The sequence below is a fragment of the Zootoca vivipara genome, chromosome 3, assembly GCF_965207765.1.
Source record: "Zootoca vivipara chromosome 3, rZooViv2.hap1.1, whole genome shotgun sequence".
NCBI classification, from domain to species: domain Eukaryota; kingdom Metazoa; phylum Chordata; class Lepidosauria; order Squamata; family Lacertidae; genus Zootoca; species Zootoca vivipara.
In genome coordinates this window covers 22,185,566-22,209,724 of record NC_142586.1, presented here as the reverse complement: position 1 = coordinate 22,209,724, position 24,159 = coordinate 22,185,566, and the positions used below count along the sequence as shown (strand labels likewise).

General features: G+C 43.5%; 1 protein-coding gene across 1 annotated transcript in view; it reads left to right on the top strand.

Annotated features, from left to right (window-relative positions):
• DLGAP2 (DLG associated protein 2) overlaps window positions 1–18,918 on the top strand; it is a 365,730-nt gene extending 346,812 nt beyond the window's left edge. The window contains exons 12-14 of the mRNA XM_060272460.2: window positions 2,580–2,671; window positions 11,214–11,366; window positions 16,577–18,918. Of these exons, the coding sequence (XP_060128443.1) occupies window positions 2,580–2,671; window positions 11,214–11,366; window positions 16,577–16,795 (464 nt within the window). The 3' untranslated portion in view covers window positions 16,796–18,918. The remainder of the gene's footprint in view (window positions 1–2,579; window positions 2,672–11,213; window positions 11,367–16,576) is intronic.
• Window positions 18,919–24,159: the final 5,241 nt, after the last annotated feature.

Sequence of the window (24,159 nt, the reverse complement as noted above, 5' to 3'; positions counted from 1 at the left end):
CTTCTGCTGTGGGCACTGGATGCCATAGCTGCCAAGTATCCCGTATCCGCCGGGAAAACCCCTTTTTTCTTACTGTTTCCCGGCGGTCTCCCGTTTAGCGAAAAATCCCGGTATTGTCCCTTAAATCGGGATACTTGGCAGCTATGAGTGGAGGCGAATGCAATTGTTAGCATCCCTAATTACCTGGCCATTTTTCTGGTGCCGCTTGCCCTTCTATGGGCACCAGAAAATGGCGGTGCCGGAAGTCGCTTCCGCACATGACCGGAAGTTGCGTGACGCAACTTCAGTGGCGCTTTGCCCTTCTATGGGCAACAGAAAATGGCGGCGCTGGCGCTGGAAGTTGCTTTTACGTGTTTCCGGTCATGCGCGGAAGCGACTTCCGGCGCTGGCGCCGCCATTTTCTGGTGCCCATAGAAGGGCGAAGCGCCACCGGAAGTTGCGTCACGCAACTTCCGGTTATGCGCGCGCTGCCGATCCCGGATATTTACGACCCGGACTTGGCAGGTATGCTGGATGCTTACCTCCTCCTACCTGGCCAATCCCCCTGGCAACACCTCCCCCGGCTGGATTGGATGGCTGGCTGTGTGGGCGGAGACCACAGGTATCCAGCCTAGGAAGGTGGTGCCAGCCTCCGAACTGCTGGGGGCTGCCTGAGGCTCCCAGGGTGCTACGCGCAACCGCGCAAAATGCGCACCCCTTTTATATGGGGAGCGGTCATTGTGCCACCTTTCTCCAACCAGTGAGAGCCGCCGGTTTACGAGCTCAGTTCAGCAGAGAGATAGAAGCTCATAGCAGCAACCATTAGCTGCAGACAAAAAAAATTTCACTGTAACCAGGTTCGTCATACCTCAGGCAGGCACATAGCTCCTCTTCCAGTCTATACTCCCACAAAATCAGAATTCTGGAATACTAGGCAACCAGTTAATTAATTAATTATTATTATTATTATTTTTAAAAAAGTTTTTAAGCAGCTATCCCTGCATGTTCATAACCTGTTCTCATATTGCCACCCTCCAGACGTCTCACGGAGGAGACACACAAAGAAGGGCCTCAGAGGATGACCTCGGGGTCCGATCAGGTTCATATGGAGAGAGGCAGTCCTTGAGGTATTGCAGTCCTGAGCCGTTTAAGGCTTTTGTAGGTCAAAGCCAGCACTTTAGAGTTTGGCCAGAACCTGCCATTAGTGTGGAAATGTAAACCCTAAATTCACTCTCTTAATAACAGTGACATTTGACCAAAGATGCAATCAGCTACAAATTCGCTCTTAAAAACATCGGATCAGGCAGCAACTATAACATTATAATTTGTAAATGTGGAAAGTGCCGTTGGAGCTCACCCTTCATCCTTATTAATGGGATATCTTGCAACTCCTTAGCTAATTACAATGCCAATTAAGTATGTCAGTTATGGGCTCCCTTGTCCTTTGTGGCACCTTAAAGACCAACTGATTCACGTTTCAATCCTGTTCATGCTTACCAGGGAACAAGCTGGATATGTTTAGCCTAGAGAAGAGAAGGTTAAGGGGTGATATGATAACCATGTTCAAATATATAAAAGGATGTCATATAGAGGAGGGAGAAAGGTTGTTTTCTGCTGCTCCAGAGAAGCGGACACGGAGCAATGGATTCAAACTACAAGAAAGAAGATTCCACCTAAACATTAGGAAGAACTTCCTGACAGTAAGAGCTGTTTGGCAGTGGAATTTGCTGCCAAGGAGTGTGGTGGAGTCTCCTTCTTTGGAGGTCTTTAAGCAGAGGCTTGACAGCCATCTGTCAGGAATGCTTTGATGGTGTTTCCTGCTTGGCAGGGGGTTGGACTGGATGGCCCTTGTGGTCTCTTCCAACTCTATGATTCTATGATTCTATGAATCTCCATTGGAGTTCAGTGGGGCTTACTTCTGAGTGGTGAACCGTTATTGCGGCATGATCCCAATTTAGAAATGGGGGCAGCAGTAACCCCCTTCTGAACCAAAGTAGGTGCTAAGTATTGTTAAAACTGAAAAGTATCAGTGTACATTTGTTATTTGCAAAGGTGGAAGACAGAACAGGTGGGGGGCCACACTCACTCTTCTCCCAGCAAATAAGCAACGATAGTGCTTAAGTGTATCTTTGCAAGGGGGATAACCAGAAGAACTTGGCCAAACCTCGCCATGCCTCTGTGACCTCCTAGCAGTCCCACCAAGTCCATTGGGCATCAGCTGCCACTGCCTGCGGATCGTCTCAGATGAGTGAGCAAAGGATAGCAATTCACCTAGTGCAGAAATCAAACCAATATCTAGCAAAAAAAAAAGCCCCTACCTAACCTTGGAAGTGTGATTTCACTATATATTTTTTACCAATGGAGAAAAAAATTTCATTTTCTTCCCACCACCCCAAGGGCATTTCCTCTTTAAGATTTTGACAAAATAAATCTTAAAGTTACAATAGGACCTCTGGGTTTCTATCTTCCTTGAACAGGGTTTAAGAAGAAAAGTTCTCAGTGGCAGGATTTTCCAGCTTAACATATTTGTTAACACAAACGTATTGGTGCCTATACTAACATACTAACCCGTACTAACAGTAACCACCTTGCCTGTTCAGTTCTAGGTAAGATCCGGAGTGCCGTGGGAAGTGCTCAGCTCCTCATGTCTCAGAAATTCCAGCAGTTCTATTGGCTATGTCAACAGAATCTGGTAAGTCGACATTCTTAAACATTGCTCAGCAAATGTGACTCTACTACCTCTTCTACCTTGTCTGTTATCATCTTCTTAAGCCATAGGTGGGGTATCTCCCCAAGTTAATATTTCACAATGTGCTTTTGAAAGTTTCATTCCTCCAAGGACATCCGGCTTGTCGCTTGAGAGAGACATACACACAAAATCCCGGAAGAAAGAGTTGTATGCAATTAAATCATGGTGCGTTTGAAACAAGTGCTTCAAGCATAGACCCTCCAAGTGTCCCTATTTTTCAGGGACAGTCCCAGATTTACAGAAACCGTCCCAGTTTCTGATTTGATCCTGGAATGCTTTTTACTTAGGACGTCCCTATTTTCATGGGAGAAATGTTGGAGGGTATGGAGTTATGTGACACACACACACACACACACACACACATGTCAAGGAGATGTGTAGGGAAGTTTTTAAATGTTAAATGTTTTGTTGTGTTTTTATATATGTTGAAAGCTGCCCAGAGTCCCCCAAGAACCTCTCCCCCCCAAAAAAAAAGAAACTGTTCTGGAGAATATTTTGTAGAAGTGCAGAGAGCACAGAGGGGAGGAAGGAGAGGGAGGTGAAGTTCTACTTGCTTGCAGAAGTTGTTGTTGTCTTCTCCTAGCAGGGTGGCTCACTTGCAAGACACATGAGCTGTTTTGCTACTAGTCCTAAAGGTAAAGACCCCCTGACACATGCAGCTGCTGGGTGACCTTGGGCTTTTCTCACACTTCTCTGAAGTCTCTCAGCCCCACTCCCCTCACAGGGTGGGGGAGGAAGGGAAAGGAGATTGTTAGCCGCTTTGAGACTCCTTAGGGTAGTGATAAAGTGGGATATCAAATCCAAACGCTTCTTCTTCTGGGGTTGTGGCGCTCATCTCGCTTTACTGGCTGAGGGAGCCGGCGTACAGCTTCCGGGTCATGTAGCCAGCATGACTAAGCCGCTTCCGGCGAAACCAGAGCAGCGCACGGAAATGCCGTTTACCTTCCCGCTGTAGCGGTACCTATTTATCTACTCGCACTTTGACGTGCTTTCGAACTGCTAGGTGGGCAGGAGCTGCTATTCTTAGTGGCAGGCAAAAGGCTAGCAGAATCAACCTGGGCAGCGTAGTTCAAAGCAAGGACTGCGGCACAAAACCTGCCAGGATAGCTGGAGCTTCTTCCTTGAGGTACCTTTTCCTGTCACTCCTGTTTCTCTGCTACAGACCTAAATTAGCTATGAAGGAAACAGGGCTTCCTGTTACATATCCTCACCCTCTTACGAGAGAATTAAATAAATGCTTCTGTTGCCATTAGAGGATGTGACCTATAAATCTGTCTTACTTTAATCAATCATTCTGCAATAGTTGCAGCATAACCTTTTCTGACATGACAAGGCATTCATTCTGTTTGAGACTTGGTTGAAACAACCAGTGTTTTGAAAAAAAACATGCTGGCTGGAAGAGCTCTGAGCTGCAGTTACTCACCCATATGCCTTGGTTTGTGAGCTGATTCAATTAAGGGCCATGCTGGTCCTTTTTTTCACTGCCCACATTTCCCTAAAGTCTTGAATGAGAAGCTTTACTCTTTCAGTTCTCTGAAGGCCACATTTTGTATATGGGGGGGGGCAGAACCCCAATCCCATGCAACACCATAGGCTGCATCTAATGGCAGCTTTGCCTTACGAGAAAGTGTATCTGTTCACACAAGTTATGTTACCTATTCAAGCTCTGAGGCATATCTCAGGGCTGTGGGTTCAAGCCCCACGTTGGGCAAAAGATTCATGCTCTTTAATTGACCATTTTGGGTCGCCCAACCACTGCCACGGTGTCATTTCTCCTGGCAGATTAAGAGGAGCAGATGACTGCAAAGGGTTCAAGGTTTCTAGCTGGGGCAATCAGAATAAGGTCCACAATTTGACTCCTGATTCAGGACTGTGTTTTATATAACTGACTTATTTTGTTCTATGTATCACAATGCTTTTTTGTTTCTTTGCTATGGCTGATGGCTGATGCAAATAAAGTTTCATTCATTCATGCATGCATGCATGCTTTGCAGGGGCCTCATGGAATCATCGAATTGTAGAGTTGGGAGTTGGCCCCTTCCAACTCTACAATTCTACAGTTCTGTGTCCTTGTCCTCTCCTTACCTAGGGCTGTCTTGTTCTTGCTCCACCTCTATAGGATTTTAGCTAGAAGGCTACAGAAATATGTTAGTACTATAATACTATAAAGGTCCTGAGTTCGAACCTCAGAGAGGGCACCACTTGTGGCAGAACATGGAAAGAAAGAAAAGGAAGAGAGCTTTTGACCAGCAAAAAGCCCTGAGAGAGAGAGAAAGAATGAATCTCTCTCCTCCCCCTGCAGGCTATTTTTATTATAATTAAGGTGGCAATCCAAAATTGAAACGCTCCAATAAGATTCTAGTACAGTGAATAATTAACAAAGACTATCCTGAAATTCTAACCCATCTCCCTTATCAACACTACAAAGCATGTGAACAGGAGCAGAGGCAGGAAATTGTAAAGCAGTACAACACACAGGAACCTGTGAAAGATAGCCGATCTACATCAAAGGCACTTTGGATCTTTATGGTAGGAAGGATGTTGCCAAAGAGGAATGCAGGATGCCCTTTTGGCCAGATCTGTAGTAAGCATGTAAGACAAATGCTTTAGCCAAATGGCCTGTGTCTTGCATCTTAGGTTGAAACGTGATTTAGAGACAAAGAGAAATGGAGTTTACAAGCATTCTAAGGAATTTATATCAGAAATCAAGCATTCTATAACCCAGGTGGAAAAATTCAGTCCAAGGGAGCCACGAAGCTCAGACATCCTTCTCAACCACACACTTGATTATAAATTCATGATTTTGTTATAAGAATTTTGAGGTCATATATATATATATATAATAATTGTTCCTAAAACATGTACATGAGTGTACAGAAACATGTCTGAAGCAGCACAGGAAGACAGGCCTGACTGACACCATTTTGACTCTCTCTGACCAGGTGTTCCTCTGCAAGGAAGAAGGGGGGTGGGGGGAACCTTCTCATTGTCTCAGGAATTAAAGTGATAATCCCTGGCATCCTGATACCTGACTGCCAGACAAAAGGGTGTGATTAACTTGGCTGGGAAACAGGGAAATGTAAATATCTCTCTTTTTTGTTGATTAGGTTTTGGGGGCAGGGGGCAGGGTCCAGGATGCTCAGATTACTGCCACCAGACCTCCCCTTTCATGATGTACCTATGATGAATCTAGGGAGAGGGGTCTTGGGCTACACCCCTTCTGTGACATATGGATGATGCTTCTGGGGGGTGGGCTGAAACCAATTTCAAATTTCTTTTTAAGGGCAGGACACCTTTGTTTGGGGTTCTTTCCTTGTTCTCCTGTGTGAGAGGAAGGACCCTGTTACAATAAATCCCTGGGATGCTACACACCTCCTTTTTCCCTTGGCCTCAACCAAACCAAGGCCACCCTTGCCGCACAATGTCATAATCTGCAGAAAGGTCCTTTCCTCATTGCAACTGAGATGGCCTCCAGGAACCCCCTCTCCTCCGGTGCCGCTGCCACGTCACAGTGGCGGTGTTGAATACTGTTAAATTATCTGTTTAGCAGAGGCTTTGAAATGTTTGTCGCCGTCAGCCATTGCCTCGGCAAAGCTGCAGCAATGTAAGCACTCTCCCTCGCTCTGAGGTAGGACTCTGTCCTCCAAGCAAGGAGATGTGGGCTCTGCTGCCATTCCAGTGGAAGACATTGGTCCCTGCCCACTCAATGAGTTGGTGAGTGTGCAGTAGCAGCAGCAGCTATGGCGGACGCCCTTGCTTTCGTAGCAGCTACAGTCGGCTGAATTCTGAACATGGTGGTGGCTATAAGCAGCAGATTTAGGATGGTGTGGGCAGTTCCCCCGCACAGGGAACACAGCTGAAGGCACACAACATTGAGAAGATCCATATTTTAGAAGAGCCATTTGGGGGCACCAATTTTTGGCCTCGCACCGGGCACTAGATTACGCTAGATTACCCCCCCCCCCTGGTGGCAGCAGCCAGGGGTAGGAAGCACAATCTGCTGCCCTTTGTGATCCACCAGGCTTGAAGCCTGTGCCTCACCATGCCACATTAGAGCAGCAGCCCTGCACTTTCAGAAGAGTCACTGCTTTTGATCACTGCCGGCGGCAACATTACTATAATGCTGTCTATTACACATCTCTTCATTGCATGTGGAGCACTGGAATTTCCTGAAAGTACTTATTGATGATCAAAACACCATCGGCTTTTAAAGTACGTTGTGATCCTTAATTTGTAACAGTGAGATCACCTGGGAGTCACACCTACCCATCCTTCAGAACTATCATGTGGAGAAGCTTGGATCTACATTTTAGCATTCCAATCCTACTTGTCCTCCAGTCCCATTTATTTGCTTTAACCATTTCCTTTTCAGCTTGGTGGGCTTTGCTATGGTCTGTTGACAGTTGTCGTATTCAGGGTTGGGAAGCAATTTCCCCTGCTCTGCAGGTTTCGCTTTCCCCGTAACACTAGTAACAACTTTGGCGGTTAAGGCCTTAGGCGGAATCCTGTAGTCTTTCATCCAATTGGGGTGTCATGAAGTGGTGACCCCCTCACCCCCTGTTTCCTGTGGCGGCGTTAACAGGGTACCCAGTTAGGGGGTTCTGGAGGGAAGTCTCCGTCCAAAGAGCCAAGTGCGTAGGGCTAGTGTGCCATAGAGCTTCCCCACAGCGTTAGGGAGCCATTTGTGTAAACCTGCGTTTTGCGATGGTTCCACCCTCAAATAGACCCTGTCATGCCTCGGTCCCCCAGGGGGCTGAGGGGATACACCCCCAGTGCCTTACCCAAGGCTTCCTACATCTGAAATCAATAAAGTTGTGGCCATTTGAAATCCCAGACTGTTGTCATACTCATATTCAGTGGTCAGCTTGGGGGATCTCTGCGGCTGGGCGTGCAACCACATTTTAGCATTCTGTCGCTACTTGACCTCCAGTCCCATTTATTTGTTTTATCTTGCTTGTAAGGCCTTTCAGAGACAGAGCCTTGGTCTGTTTCATCCACCGCTCTTTTTCTTTTTTTTCCCCGCTGCTGGTCTGAAACTTAACACCAAGGTGAGGAAGCTGTGTCTCTCCAGATATTATAGGACTCTGACCTCCATCCAGGTGTGTCGAAGTGTGATGGAAACTGAAGTCCAGCAGCATCTCTTCAGATGGTGCAGGACATAAATAAAAATAAACATTTTTTTTGGGGGGGGGGGAGGAGACCCGAGGCGAAAGCACACTTGATGGTAATTGAGTGAATGCATTTCATGTGCACTTAAAGAAAAAAAATGTAAATAGATGCACAGGGGGCTATGATTGTTGATTTACATCTTAACTACAGCAAATACTTTCCTTAAGGGCTCCTGTCATGCAATTAACATCAAATGAAGTTCAGCCCCTCAGAAACACACCGTAGCAACCAAGCTTGCCAGAATGTGGCCGGTTCTTCCAAACCTCTCCCCCACAGGAAGGTATGTGGTGGGTAGCTGTGAGAGGAAAGGAGGAAGAGAAGGGAGGGAGGACTGTTCCATGAATGGAGCACAAATCAATTGCAGACTTGGCACGTTTCATATTTCCTGGCTTCAGAAATGGCATACACAGGGCCGCCCCTACGGCCAGGCTGGGTGGCGCAGGGCACCACGGCGCCGGCCCGCCCGGGGGGCGCGCGAGCTGCACCTGCCCGCTGGCCGGCCGGTCCGCCGCGCAGCTGCACCCATGGCAACCGCACTCTGCTTGCCCGCCCGCCGTGCAACAGCGCCTGTGGCAGCCGCGCTGCACGCTGCGCCCGCCCAACGCGTTGGGAAACGGGGCGGGGTGCCGCCGGAGGGATCCGTCGCACCACGGCGCCAGGGGCGCTTAAGACGGCCCTGGGCATACAGAATCAGAGCAAATGGGATGAGTCTCACTAGGAGGGCAGCTGGAACATCACTAATGCTTTTGTAATAGCACCACGAGTGTGAGACAAAGTAAGGGCAAAGCAAGTAGCCAATGGATTTCACTTTCCAAGCTGAAGACTTCCACAAATTGACCTATTGGCCCTGTAAACTCAGGGCTAAGTCTCAACAGTGAGCAGCCGCCCTACTTCTTGTTCTATTTCCAGGCTCGACTCAAAAACCATGAGTGCAGATCCGCCCTAAGACTGTTATGCTTCTGCAAGCCATTAAAAAAAACCAAAAACTTCCCAAAAGAGGGATAGCTTTGGAGTCAATTGCAGACATAGTGCTTTGATATGATCTTGTCGTCTGTGGATTCCATTGCATTGCATTTCTAAAATTGCTGCACGGTGGCAAAATCATTCATCTTAACCCACCTAACTGCAAGATAGGCGATATTCTCATTTGATTTATGTTTAGGCCAGGAGTGCCGCCTTAAGTCATTTCAAAAGTGAATTTGGTGCATTATTCTTAATAGTGTAGTCAGATATACACAAACAAAGGTGTGTGTGTGTGTGTGTGTGTGTGTGTAGTTACATATTAGATTCTCCTTTGCAGAAACCAGGGTTTTTATTCATGTAGGTACCTACTAGAGATGGATGTTACTAGTCTTCTGAATTCTAATGAGATCACAGCTCAAGGCAATGCAGTTATAGACCAATACAGAAGTGCAAACATCATCCATGCCCTTTTCGTTAGCTATTTTCCCTCTGGACATAGATCAATTTATTTAAAGCTGCATTTCTGTGTTGTTGTTTTCGGAAAGACGAGTTTCTGGATAAGATCAAATTTAAGGGTGCCTCAAGACGAGGTATCTCCAGTGTTATGCTTTTTGGGCAGATGTGATTAGTGTGGAGCATTGCACATTATCGATTTACCATATATATACATTTTGGTGGCAGGAGGCAGCCCTCTTGTGGCCCAGGGAATGTAAAGCAAGAGCTGTTCAACGAAAGAGCAACATTGGCAATTATGCAGAACGCAAACTCACTGTTTCCAGAGGAATCACTAAGGAAGTAAAAAATCACCACCTTAAATTAGGGTGGAATGGAAAACCACAGTGGGCTATTTCTAATAGTCATGGTGGTATATATATTATATAAAGCATAACCCTGGATAAACTGAATAATATTTGCAATGCAAATATGCATATGCATTCTATGAAAAACCATCCATTGCCAGGTAGACTGTGGCACAAGCGGCCAGACTTCTGTTAAATGCTGCGAGTGGATTAAATCTCATTTGCAATAACCAAAACTGTATTAATCTCCATCTAATTTATAATGGCCTGGCACATACTATGCACTTGACATGTGCTGCACTGAGATATAAAATTAACAAATTATTGGTTGAATGACATGTAAAATGAAAAATAAATCGGCATTAGCCACTCACATCTCCTCCACTAAGGATTTCCTAAGTAGCAAAGTTAATTCTGACAAACACAAGTGTCTCCTCAGAACATGCTTGGCTTTTGACAGTAAAATAAAAAAATAAAAAAAAAAATTCCTTCAGTAGCACCTTAAAGACCAACTAAGTTTTTATTTTGGTATGAGCTTTCGTGTGCATGCACACTTCTTCAGATAACTTTTGACAGGAAACCCCTAAGGCACAGATTGATAGAGGGTAGAGCGAGAGCCCTACGTGTGGCTCACAGGAGACCTTTGGAAAGGAGAAGGGCGAATGGGATCATCAATAGCAAGAAGGGTCTGTTGAAAAATGTTTAAAGTGTCTCCTCCTGGTCAATGGAAGCTCTTTCTAGAACTTCTATTATTTGTTTCTGGAAAATATTATCATTCATATATATAATACCAATAAACACAATTAACCAGATAATGATGTACGATTCCTCAGAATAATTGCACATTTTGTGATAAATTCATCTATTCTCAATTCTCTTCTATGTTCTTGTATTGCTGCCATCAAGACAACAGATCCCTCCAAGGTGGCGTGTGGCCTGCCAGAGGCCTGACTCTGCACCCACTCTATTGTTTACATAAAGCTAAAATGGGGAACCTGATTTCTAGGAACTGATTGTTGTTTGACTAATCCCCTTGTTGGGTTTTAGATAGGCAAGCAGAAATGTTTTAGATTCCAAGGTTACTAACATATAAGAGATATTAGCCTGATTTCCAGAATATTTCTGTTTGATAACAATTTCAAAAGATATGCATGCAATCTGCTTTGTTCAATCCACATCTCCAACATTTATCCAACCCTAACTTGTATATTAAGTTCCATTTATAAGGCGTTAAAGACCATCAAAAGAGGGGTTTTTAATAGTTCCGCCTTAGGTCTCCTGAAATTATATTAGAATGGAAGTTGTCCCCGATCCAGTTCCATGGTTTCCTGGTTATTCTTTGATCCATATCTTACACCCATTTTCTCATGTACCCTGATTCTGATCCAAATTCAACCAAACCATAGTTAAGTTTGGGGGAAGTGTATTCATATATTTTGCACTATGTAGCAAAGACCTGTTTTGTGTGAAAAGCTTCGCATCATTCCGAAAATATACAATATTACATTCTGGCTCCCAAGTAAATTACACCTCTTTTGTTGTCTCTATGTCAGGATCCCAGTGCAATGCCACGGCCGACTTCGCAGGATCTAGCAGGATTCTGGGACTTGTTACAGCTTTCAATTGAAGATGTCAGTATGAAGTTTGATGAACTGCACCAGCTGAAACTGAATGAATGGAAAATAATAGAATCACCTGAAAGGAAGGTAAGCAAAATGTGTGCAGGCGAGCTCCTTTTCAATTGGTACTGACATGTGCAACCTTCTTGTGTTACTAACATCTCATTGATCTTTCAAGTCTGAATTTATTCCCAGTTCAGCCAGTTATTTCACAGTGTACTTTAGTGGGTGCATGGGGTAAAATAGTAAATAAATAAATTACTGTATTTTACTAGAATCACCTTTTTTTGGCCATATTACATTGCAAAAAATTAAGGTGCGCATTAGATTCGATGGCACGTTTACATCCGCCAGCAAATACTTTTTTTTTTGTTTCAAGGTTCTGAAAATTGAGTTGCCCATTAGATTCGATGGCACATTAGACTCAAGTAAATACAGTAAAAATATGGATCAGCAATGCTTGCCCACTCTCCATTCATGGGCAATTCCTAATGTTGACAAAAGTGTAGTTTATTTGGTCTAAAATGATGCTTTGAGTCTTTGATTCTGCAAGATTAATCCTGAGGGGTGGCTGCACAGGAGGAAGCGCACATGACATCTGCTTCCCACATTGTGTTGGTCCTAATCCTTTCCTCGACTATACTATAGATGGGTGCCGCATTCTTCTTAGACCCAGCAATCATATGGCTCACAGGAAGCATCAGGTCTTCCTCTCTGAGGCTGGAATCTGGTGTTCCTATCCCTGGAAACAATGTCAGTAGGGCTATGGGTAGTTTGGAGGCATATCAGGGTATCCCCCAAACCTGGAGAGGGGGGGAAACTATGTCAGCTCAAGAACTATCAATGAGAGGAAACTTTTATTCTACACACACACACACACACACACACACACACACACACACACACACACAGAAAAGCTGCACATTTCATCCACTTTAGCCAGGAGGGGAGAAAGTTATGCTAGGTTTTTGGTTCCCCGTTCTAGTAAATGGGGAAACACAAAGCTGCCTTTTTATACAGAGGGGCTCAAGACACACAAAAAACGGAGAGAGTACAGAGCAACAGATCAGATTTTTTTTTTTAAAAAAATGCACAGATACTGATGCAAGGTGACTCATCCAAACTCCCAGTAACCAAAGAAACTCCTCATTTTCTTAGTTAGTTGGTCATCAACTACTAGTCATGCTGGCTATATAATGGGAAATCATGCAGGCAATTTACCTCTGAATATCAATTGCTAGAAGCAACAGTGGGAGAGAATAGAATAGAATAGAATAGAATAGAATAGAATAGAATAGAATAGATACTTTATTGTCATTGTACATAGTACAACGAAATTGAATGCCATCCCATAAAAAAAAATATAAAAACACAATTACAGACACACACACACACACACACACACACACACATATACATATACACCCATCACAACTCCCAGGATCATATTATTTAGTTACAGGATTTAAGATGGTTATAGCTGTCGGGTATAAACTGTTTTTTTAATCGATTCGTTCTTGATTTAATTGTTCTGTATCTCTTGCCCGAAGGCAACGGTGCAAAAAGACTATATCCAGGATGAGATGAATCCTGTAAAATATTACTTGCTTTTTTAAGGCAACGGGAGTTGTATAGTTCTTCCAGAGATGGGAGGGGATGACCGATAATCTTTTGGGCTGTGGTTATGACCTTCTGGAGCACTTTCCTATCCATGACTGTGCAGCTGGAAAACCAAGCACAGATACAGTATGTGAGAATGCTCTCTATGGAGCCTCAGTAGAAGGACACCAGTAGTCTCTCACTCAGCTTGTTCTTTTTTAAAAGTCTGAGGAAATATATTCTCTGCTGGGCCTTCTTCACCAGAGCAGTGGTATTCACGCTCCAGGTCATATTCTGCTCGATGGTAACACCCAAGAACTTAAATACAGCCACCCTCTCCACCCGGTCCCCGCCACTATACAGGGGCTGAATGTCCACCTTTTTCTTCCTGTAGTCCACCACCAGTTCCTTGGGCTTGACAGTATTAAGGACCAGATTATTATCTCCACACAAACCATAGAGCCGCTCCACCTCGTCCTGATAGGCGGACTCATCCCCCCCAGAAATGAGCCCCACCACAGTGGTGTCATCAGCAAACGATGATTTTGTTGCTAGGGTGGATAGCTGTACAATCATACGTGTAGAGGGTATGGAGCAGGGGACTCAACACACAACCCTACGGGGAGCCGGTGTTAAGGCTAAGGGCTGTGGACATATATGACCCTACTCTAACCCTCTGGGAGCAGTCTGACAGAAAATTCAAAACCCAGAGACAAATGGAGTTAGAAAGTCCAAGCGCCTCTAATTTGGACATCAGTCTATGGGGGAGGATAATGTTAAAAGCAGAGCTAAAGTCCACGAACAGCAGCCTCGCATAACTCCCCGGCTGCTTCAGATGGGACAGAGCAGCATGGAGAGTGGTAGTGATGGCATCCTCCATGGATCTATTCACCCTGTATGCAAACTGGTCATTGTCAAATGTCGATGGAAGACAGGTAGTGATCCTACCCTCATGTCTTGCTTGCAGGCACATATGATAAGCCCATGGTGTTTGGTCACTGTAGCAAACAGGAAGCTGGACTAGACAGGCATTCGTCTGATCCAGTCTTCTTATATATAGCTGGTAGAAAAACTTGGGAGCTTTCCATTGTTTGCTGATGAAACTCAAAGACATTGAACATTACGCAGGTAGCAGTGCAAGTAAGAGTAATCTAATAGAGATGAACAGAGCTGCAGAAAAGTTGGCCTGCACTTGCAGCCAAATGCAATGGGGAAATCCTGACACAGGGTGGAATGTTTTGATAAGGCAAGGACTTCATCTGGAATTGCTACTAGCTACTAATCATAATGACTGTGTTCTACATCTACTGGTGGAGGCAGTATGTTTCTGAATACCACTTGCTGGGAATCAGTGTCATAGCTTGGGTTGCCGGTGCCCAGGGCTGTGCAGAGGGAGGGAGGGAGGGAAACAGACCGGGTACACATTCGCGTTGAATTGCCTAAGGCAGTGGTCCTCAACCTTGGGCCTCCAGGTGTTTTTGGCCTACAACTCCCATGATCCCTAGCTAGCAGGACCAGTGGTCAGGGATGATGGGAATTGTAGTCTCAAAACATCTGGAGGCCCAAGGTTGAGGACCACTGGTCTAAGGCATCCACGTCACCCAGGAGACTGCAGCCGCAGAGATAAGAAAAGAAGAGTTGTTCTGTTGTCTGAAAAGGTCACTTCCCGGTTCGCATGAATACCAACGACGGAAGTGCGCAGCTGTATTGAGGCAGCACTGGGTGTTGAAATTTTGCGCCCCTAACAATTTTGCACCTGGGGCAACCGCTCCTGTGTGCCCCCTCCCACGCTATGCCACTGCTGGGAATTGCAGGTGGGCAGAGTGTACTTGCACTCTAGTCCTGCTTGCCAGTTTCCCAAAGGCATCTGGTTAGCCACTGTGGCAACAGGATGCCAGACAAATGGGCCATTTTCCTGGTCACAGGCTCATATTATGTTCTTATACTAGGGTGTGCCTGACAATAACTAATGTTAAGGGTCTTAATGCAGAGAAGATAATAGAGATGAGCATACAGCTACAATCTCATATTTATCAGAAGCCAAACAAAGTATAATGGGTCAAATTAAAAAGCAAGTCCTTTAGATAGTCTTTCCACCACTCCCTCAACTTGAGAATATGTTATTCCGTGTAGGGAAGAAGACTGGGTGCCATCCAGTCAAAAGGAGGCACTTCTGAGTCCTATTGATTTCAGTGGGAGAGTTAAAATGTGCTTAACGCACACTCTCTCTTATTGAAATCAATAGCACCCTCTGTTTCCAAAAGACTGAACAAGCTTAGCAATTTTTAATAGGGTTGCAAGTGGACCTTGTGGAAAATAAGTATTCCACTCTGCTTCCAAGAAAAGTAAACACAAATTGATCTGGCAAGGTAATTCCTCAGGGTTGCCAGCATTAATGAAATCTCTTTGGGGTTTCCATGGGTTTAATAATGGATGCCATTTTTTGTTTTACTTGTGGTGAGCATGTTCACAAATAGAAAAGAAAACATTCTGCAGCTTATATTTATGTAGTGCCGGGGGATGACAAGAAGGGAAACATCGGTGTATGCTTTGATCATACATGATTGAGCTGCCATGCACCCAAGGGCTATTCTCCACAGGGAAACAGCACTTATGACCCAGAATGGAGCTCATCGTATGTTACTTCTATTAAGGATAGAACATTCCTGAAATGGGAATGTTTGCTTATGTTGAATTGTTGTTTATTTTTAGCATGAGGTTTGGCAGTAGCTCTCAAGTGATTGTCTGACTGCGAGTCTGTTGTGACTGTTATTCCAGTAACTGTCGTTTTTAACTTTTTGCTGCTTCTGCGCTCTCTCTCTCTCTCTCTCTCTCTCTCTCTCTCTCTCTCTCTCTCTCTCTCTCTCTGTGTGTGTGTGTGTGTGGAAAATGGCTGTTGAGAGAGGTTTATCAGGATACAGCTGACGACAGTGTGTGTTTAGTGTGATCTTTCTGATGTGAAACAGAGGAGATCCCTAAACATCAATAGGGAGAAACCTGATCATGAGATTGTAAATATATTCTTCTAAATTTATATGTTAATGCAGTGCTTTTTTCTGGGGGTACGCAGGGGGTACCCCTAAACATTTTGTGAATCTTTGTACAGTACTTATGTCCATTTGCTGTATTTATTTTTTCCCAATTCGAACTATAAAATGGTGATTTTATTGAGTCGAAATGAGAGTACCCCTAAGCATTTTCTTGGGGAAAAAAAGCATTGTGTTTATAAAAGTAAAAGGTTTTTTAACTATAGAGTATGGACATTGCATATCTCATTCATAGATAGATGATAGATGATAGATAGATAGATAGATAGATAGATAGATAGATAGATAGATAGATATAGATGATAGATATAGATAGATAGATAGATAGATAGATACAGTAGATGATAGATAGATACAGTAGATGATGGATAGATAGATACAGTAGATGATGGATAGATAGATGATAGATAGATGATAGATAGATAGATAGATAGATAGATAGATAGATAGATAGATGATAGATAGATGATAGATAGAGACACACACACCAACACAACAACAACTTCCTCCATGCAACTGCATGGACATGTAACATTTCACACGGAAGCATTAGCAAATGTCAGAACTTGCCCTACAGTAGCGCTTGATGTTCTTTGGCTTCTTTGTTCAATTCCTTTTATTCTTATTCTTCTTTTTCAATACTCATTCTAGGAAGAAAGAAAGGTTCCTCCTCCAGTACCAAAGAAGCCCCCCAAAGGAAAATTCCCTATCACGCGAGAGAAGTCTCTAGACTTGCCTGACAGACAGCGCCAAGAAGCCCGGAGGCGGCTCATGGCTGCGAAGCGAGCAGCCTCTTTCCGGCAGAATTCAGCCACAGAGCGTGCAGACAGCATCGAGATCTATATCCCAGAGGCCCAAACAAGGCTTTGAGGACTAGAACACTGCATAGTTTCTCCATCTTTTTTTTAAAAAGACAAAATGAAAGCAAAACGCTTGTACAGTTTGTCTCTTCCCTGCTCATTTCCCCCCTGCCTTTGGTCACATTTTTCCCTACTGAATGATCCTTGGTGTCGTGTCCATTGTGCCACGTGCACAGCGGAATGCTTTCGACTTCCTCAGAATTTGCTGAGCCTCTTGCAAGAACTGCTGTTCTTTTCTCTCCAATTCTCTCTCTCCTTTCCTTCTCTCCCCCCCCCCCCTTTCCTTTTGGTATTTATTATCAGACTGAACAATCAGCTCCAAAGGATAGGGCTTGTTGAGACCTTACTTATCCAATATGTTCTCAGAGGACAACAAGAAACACCTCTTGAGATGGAACCCAGCTTACTTTTTTTTCTTTTTTGGTTATTTATATTTTTATAAATTATGTGATATCTAGGGATAAGAATAACAGACTTTCAATTGGGTGCATCTCACCGTTCACCAGAGGCATTAGCTATTCCAAGTAGAAGGTGCTACAAATGTCAAGAGAAAGAAAGAAAGAAAGAAAGAAAGAAAGAAAGAAAGAAAGAAAGAAAGAAAGAAAGAAAGAACCCATCTCTCTCTCCTCTTCTAGTCCCTTGCCTTGTATCTGGCTAAAGTTTCTGCCCATGTGCTCTCCCATTCTGCTCATCTTTGTTACTGCAAAATAACAGAGGACCTATAATCTCATACTGAGTTGAGTTTTTTGGTTTTTTTTTTTTGGAGATGAACAGGGATATCCAGCCATTAACCTCCAACGTTCATCAGGAACAAAGAAGCATGGAAATAGTTTCATATTGGGGAAGTCCAGCCCAGAGAGAAATATCCACTTGGAGAAGCGTCCCGAAGTCAGAAGAAGAAATGCAAAAAGTGTGGGACTTGAGTAATTAAAAAGAGGGAAGCCTTAAGAGTTTAGATCTTCTGTAACAAGATGTGAAAAAGTTCGATTTTAACTCCTTTGGAACATTCACTACATTTTAAACAGGTTTTTTTATATTAAAAAATGTATCTATTTCGTTTGAAACATGATTTCTTTAAAAATTCAAAAGCGATGCTACATGACGTGTAATATTTGAAGTCTCAAAACGCTATATCAATTGAGTTTTCAGGGTATCCTTTAAAAAACAAAACAAAAAAAAACCTTTGCTTGTTTAAAATGCCAGTTGTGATGTTGTAACCAGTTTAAGAAAATATGAATGTGAGTGGTAAGTATATCTCAGTTTAAATGGTAATCTTAAGGTGAAAAGGTTAACTGTGGCTTACGTTTGTATTTTTTTCCAGAATTCTTTTCCCCCCTATGCAGTATTAGTTTTTTTTTTAAAAATAAACATAAAGAAAAGTGTCTTGATTGTTTCAGACTTAAAGAATGCAAGTTCAGGAATGGAGTGACTTCTAGCTATGGAATGTAAGAAAAGAAGTTTGTTCTCCAAGCCCTTGATAAACACCAAGACACAAGCTAGGAAAAAAAATGTTCTGGAATGAAATAAACACTATAATAGATTTAATCTAATGTAACTACCTTCCCAAAGGTTATGATCCTAGGTGTGTGGTGGTTTTTTTTAAATGTTTTCAGTTGAAGACACAAGAAAACATATCCCACAGATCCTGAAATAAGGATTATGTAATATAAAAAAATATCAAAACTGAATGAAATCCATGAGACAAAATTCTGTTATCGGTTTTATTTGAACAATGTGTATTTATTAGCCATAGGCAGAACAGCTACTTAAACTATACTACAGCACTTTGGTTTTTCACTTTGATGAGCACTTTAAATATGTAACTTTGCAAAGCCCTTCAGCTTGAAAATGCTAGAAGTTATAGGAGGTTAAAGCAGATCTGAAAATGGGTTTTCTCATCCCCCCTCCCCATCCCTTTTCCTCCAATGTGTTTTGTTACGCATGCGTTCTTATTTTAGGGCAAAGCTGATATAAGCATGTTTAGCTTCGAGATATGAATCTTTAGAGTTGAATTTTGAGAAAGGAGAGGACACTGTTAGTTGAGCCTGATCTCTTATGTAGATTTTTACCAAATAGCCTTAAAACTGAATTTGGAAGCAAAAAACCAAGAGGAATGTATATCACTAAAAATGCAAAAAAATAAAAATATTAATAACAATAACAATCCTAATCCTAAACTATTCTTCTGTAAAGATTAGGATATCCCCTTCCCTAGAGCATTCAAAGAGTTTCTGTACATCAATTTATGGGTAGTGTATAATATTAATGCTGCTTATTGTTCTGTTTCCAATGCAAGCATATTTGCAGGTCTAGGCAAATTAAAAAATGATGCTTTGTTTCAAGTGGGACTGCTAATTAGAAGTATTTACATGAAAGTAAAGGAACAGAGTATGCATTTCCTAGAGACAGCAGATTTGAGAAATACCTATCTTGCTTGTTTCTTCCTTGTCCCACCACTTCCCTATTATGGCTATGGATATGTTTTTATCTCATTTTTTTTAAACAGATGTTGCCAAATCACATGTGCTTTTCTCCTTTGAGTAATCCTATGTAAATCAGGGCCGGGTGGTAATAAGGTAATCTGCATTTGATTCCCCGTACTGTATATACTACATGCAAAGCTAAATAGTTTTTAAAGAGTCAACACTTATTAAGTGTACCGTCTAATTCATCAAATATTATTTGCACATAAAACCTCGTTCAATCTGAACTCATTTTGCAAGAGCTATGCTCAGGGGATTTGTGCTGCGAGGGTGAATCTGCACTGGGGTGTTTCTGTGGCTTGTACATTATCAGCCAGGCATTTTCCCTTTGCCTCCAAAAAGTGGACAGCATTGCACAGAACTCTGAATAAACACACAAGCAGAAAAGAAATATGAGTGCACATGCAAGATCACACTCAATCAACATGAAATGCATTTTGGCCCTATCTCTATTTCTATCTCTATTTATTTATGGGAACCTCTTTAAAGGGAAGCTAACTTCCAGTGCAGGCGAAACCTTTGATTTGAAGCATTCTTATTTATTTCCTTATTTATTTCACTGCCATGTTTACACACACACACACACACACACACACACACACACACACACACACACACACTTTTATTAAGGGAGGCACAACTCATAAAATGTAAACAAGGCCATTGTTAAGTGAGACGCTAATTTTGCATGTTGTTCATGCAATGATGTTGAATGGGACCCTTTGCCTCCGTGTGTGCCCCCATGCCCCCTGTTTGTTCCACTTCTGTTCCAAAGAAGAATTTTTCAAATGTAAAACCATATGCCTTCTGCTGATTCTGATAAAATGTTACCTGTTCACAAGTAAAGTTTTTAAGTGCAATATATATCCGTTTTCATTTTGTACAGGGAAGATGAAATGAATAATGGCAGGTCACAAGCCAAGCTTCGTCATGTGTTGTACTACTTTTAATTTGTTGGGTGGTAGGAAACTGCAATTGATGTTTGTCGTAACGTTGCAAGTCAAGCAGCCCCAGTCTAGAAGAAATGGCGGAGATTACATAGAGAAAATTACTAGAGCTTAAGTCTGTTGTATGAATAGAGATATGAAATGTAAGTGTGTACTGCGGCAGTGTTGAAAATGTACAATTTTCAGTTCCTTCTTCAAGACAAGGGTGAGGTTCCGGTTTTGAGAATTAAGGTTTACAAAATAATATTAGGTAGACTGGCTAACAGCTCAGTCCTGTGCATGTCTACTCAGAAGCAAATCGCCTTGAGTTCAAGGGGATTTACTCCCAGGCAAGTGGGTGTAGGACTACAGCCTAGTTGCTCTTTCATAGTCTGTGAGGTTTTCACATTTGACTAATAGCACAAACTTATAGTATGTGTCCATTGTAGCTTCCTCCCGGGTAAGCATGCAAAGGATTACAGTGCCTAAATACACAAATGGAAATTAGTCCCATTGATGCAATGAGACTTACTTCTGAGTAATAGGAATTACACTATTGCTGTGGTCTAAACACACACGCCTGTGAATAAGTCGCATAGGGAAAACCATGACTTACCTCTGAGTAAACATGCATAGTATCAGGTGGTATGGAACAAATTATTTTGGGCTAAGCTAGAAAATATTCCAGACTTGCTTTTTTCCAGTGTTCTGACTTGCAGTTTGTATCATTTGAATTCCACTGTATGTCAGCCATATGTAGTCACCTTTATTCATTTATTTCTTTTGCCATTGAGAGAGATATGCCCACCCTTCAAATACACGTGTTTTGGTAGTTTGCTACTCGATTGGTCAGAATGGCCTTTATTGAATAAACGTGCAAGGATAGAGATGCCGTTGAGTGTAAAAACCAAAAACTGTGTCTTGTAACTTCCAAGCCGGGTCCTCAGAAACGAAGCGCATGATGGTTCTCGTGGAGTGAATTCTCGAGAATCGGCTAAAGTAATTCAGAGTAAAGATGTGGCTTTCATGTAGAAGATGCTACCACGGGAAATGCTTTGGCTTGTGGAAGTTGCTGTTTTATCATTCAAAGTGCTATATGTGCATATATGTGCCCACTGAAGTGGCCCCAGGCAAGCCACCATGCAGGGGCTTGCTCATTCTAGTCAAAGGGTGAGAAAACATCCTCTCTTTTCTCACTCCATCCAACCTGCCATGTGAACCTTATAGCTCAGGCCTCAGGGGGACAGAGACTTACAGGAAAGGGGAAGGGAATGAGGGTCACTGTTCCCCCTCCCCCCCAAATTTTCTATATAGTGCTAGAGGCTTAGGTTTGGGGATGCCATGAATCTGAGAGTTGAAAGCTATAGGGAGGGCAGGAATATGGAGAACAGGAAAAGGAAAAGATGTTCTTTTCCCACTGTCCTGAAACATCGCGCAGTGCAGGGACACGAGTCGCTTGTGGCACACATTCCCACACAACACTTCGCTGTCCCCCAGGATCTTGAGCAGTTATAGACTTGAGCGGGTTGATTCTTTTTTCTCCCCTTCTCCCCACACTCCCATTAGTTGACACCTCTGCACTCCATATGTCCTAGATCAGGCATCCCCAAACTGCGGCCCTCCAGATGTTTTGGCCTACAACTCCCATGATCCCTAGCTAACAAGGCCAGTGGTTGGGGAAGATGGGAATTGTAGTCCAAAACATCTGGAGGACCGAAGTCTGGGGGTGCCTGTCCTAGATGCTCACAGGTCCTTCTCTCTCTCTCTCTCTCTCTCTCTCTCTCTCTCTCTCTCTCTCTCTCTCTCTCTCCAAACCTCTGTGTATCTTAGGAGTCCCCCTAGTATGTAGAAACCTCTATGTTATTTTGGGATAGCCCTGTTGCCAAACGGCTATGCATTTCACCCCATGAGTTTGTTTATTAGAGGGCAATGATTATGATTATGCATCACTGGTAAAGCTATGCTACCCTCACTCTGCACATGTTCCAGAGGCAGTAGAGCCACAAATGGTCAAAGAAGACCTTGGAACCTCTGGATCCAAAGGCCTCTCCTTCCCTTGCCACACCTGCAGAAAGGGCGTCCTCCTTTCCCCTTCCATTGATGTCAATAGGATGGGAAATTTTTGGGATAAGGAGTGGGGGGAAATCCGGGGGGAAATCCACCCTCTTCACCTTCCGCCCTGGCTGGAGTGAGTCAATAGATGCAGCAAATGCTCTACTGTGAATCACACACACACACCTGGGTACATAGGATTGCTCGGTTAGAGATTTTTTATTGCGTTTGTAGCCTTCGGTTCTCTGTTTGTGGTCAGATAGGGCTATCACTAACATTATTAATAGTGTGGGAGTTATATAATAATTTTGAGAGAGAGAAAATGTGCATGAGTCGGAATGATCTACAGCTCAGTGGCAGAACAGATCCCTTGTGTGCAGAAAGTACCAGGATCAATCCTTGACATATCCAGGTCACAGGACTGGGGAAGCGACTTTCCCTGAAACCTTGGATTGCTACCATCAGTCAGAGTCGTTAGCGCTGGGCTGGAGAGACCAATGGTTTGACCAGGGCAAGGAACCTTCGTGCACTCAGAGAATGTTATTTGCACCTAAAGCTCCCAGTGAAAGCAACTTCAGCCTGCCCTTAAATTCAACCCCATTGCTTTCGATGGGATTTAGGTATGGTTGCATTGTGCTGGAATGAGTTAAAAGTGCCTGAGCCTTCAGAAAGGCTCTTTACTGTCTTTCCCCATTTTCTTTTCTTCCTCGCTCTCATCCAGCCAGAGACCTCTATCTGCTCATGGCAGCAAGCACCTGCATGTGTATCCCGGCTACGAGAAGATTGTCATGAGCACAGAGTTAGTTCTTAGGCTTCAAATCCAATTCAGTGATCCAGGTCAGAGTTCTGTGATGGGCAGGAAGAGAAATCAGAGGGCTGGATTTGTCCTTTTGCTTCCTCCCCCTGTACAAATGATTGGCACCGTGGCTGACAAATTGTAACCCCAGGCAGGGTCTGTACTGAGCCTCAGTGGGACCTGGGCCACCGCTTGCTGCCACCAGTACCCCCCAAGGCACTGCAGCTGTGGCGCCCTCTAGAGCCCTCACCTGGTGGCAGTGCTTTTGCGCGGCTCTCGGCTCCAACTGGTGCCAGATAGCCGCCATCTTGCATTTGGGGCAAAGTGAGATGGCAGCTCCACAGAGCATATCAGAGCATAAACAGCTCTCTTCCAAAAGTGTCACAGTGCTGCCAGGCAGTTATAGCGTTGGGGCAACAGTGCAGGGAGATAGTTGTAGGGTAGGGTCTGAGCCTAATTAATACATGGTTTGGGCAGTAGTCTGCAAGCTTGTCATCTCTCATGCAGTTAGGGATATATTGAGTTTTGGTAGAAGGAGGGGGTATTGATACCATAGTGTTTTAACCACAGCCCTTTTCTCTCTTTTCTTGCCTTTATTGTTTGTTTTTTTCATTTCTTGAACTTTTGCTAATATTTCTTTTCCTTCTTGCATTCATTTTTTTATAGTGCATATTCCTCTCTACCACCAACTAGAGATGGGCTCCTGCTCGGGCAGCTGATTTTGGGGCGTTCTGAAAAGACAGCAAATTGTTGGTTATTTGTTTCATGTTTACTGCCAGGGAGGGTGGGGGACAGGTGCTTGTGGGGGTTTTCTGCCACAGATGCCATAATATCTTGACTTGACTTGTGTACCCTGGAGAGGGAACCAATTGAACTCTGACTCGGGCAGCAAAATGTATTGGTTCACCCCTAGGAACCAGCTGCTGCTTCACAGAAAGCCCTCTGTGACAAAAGGGCTCTCTAAAGGATAATGAGGCTGATTTCAAACAAAGTCTCTGCGAGAAAACTATGTTAGGGAGATTGTTTTCATGCATGAATCTCCCTTTGGGGACTGAGGTACTCGGCAAGGTATATTATAAGTCAGTTGAAAATTTAATAAGTAGCAAACATTTCCCTG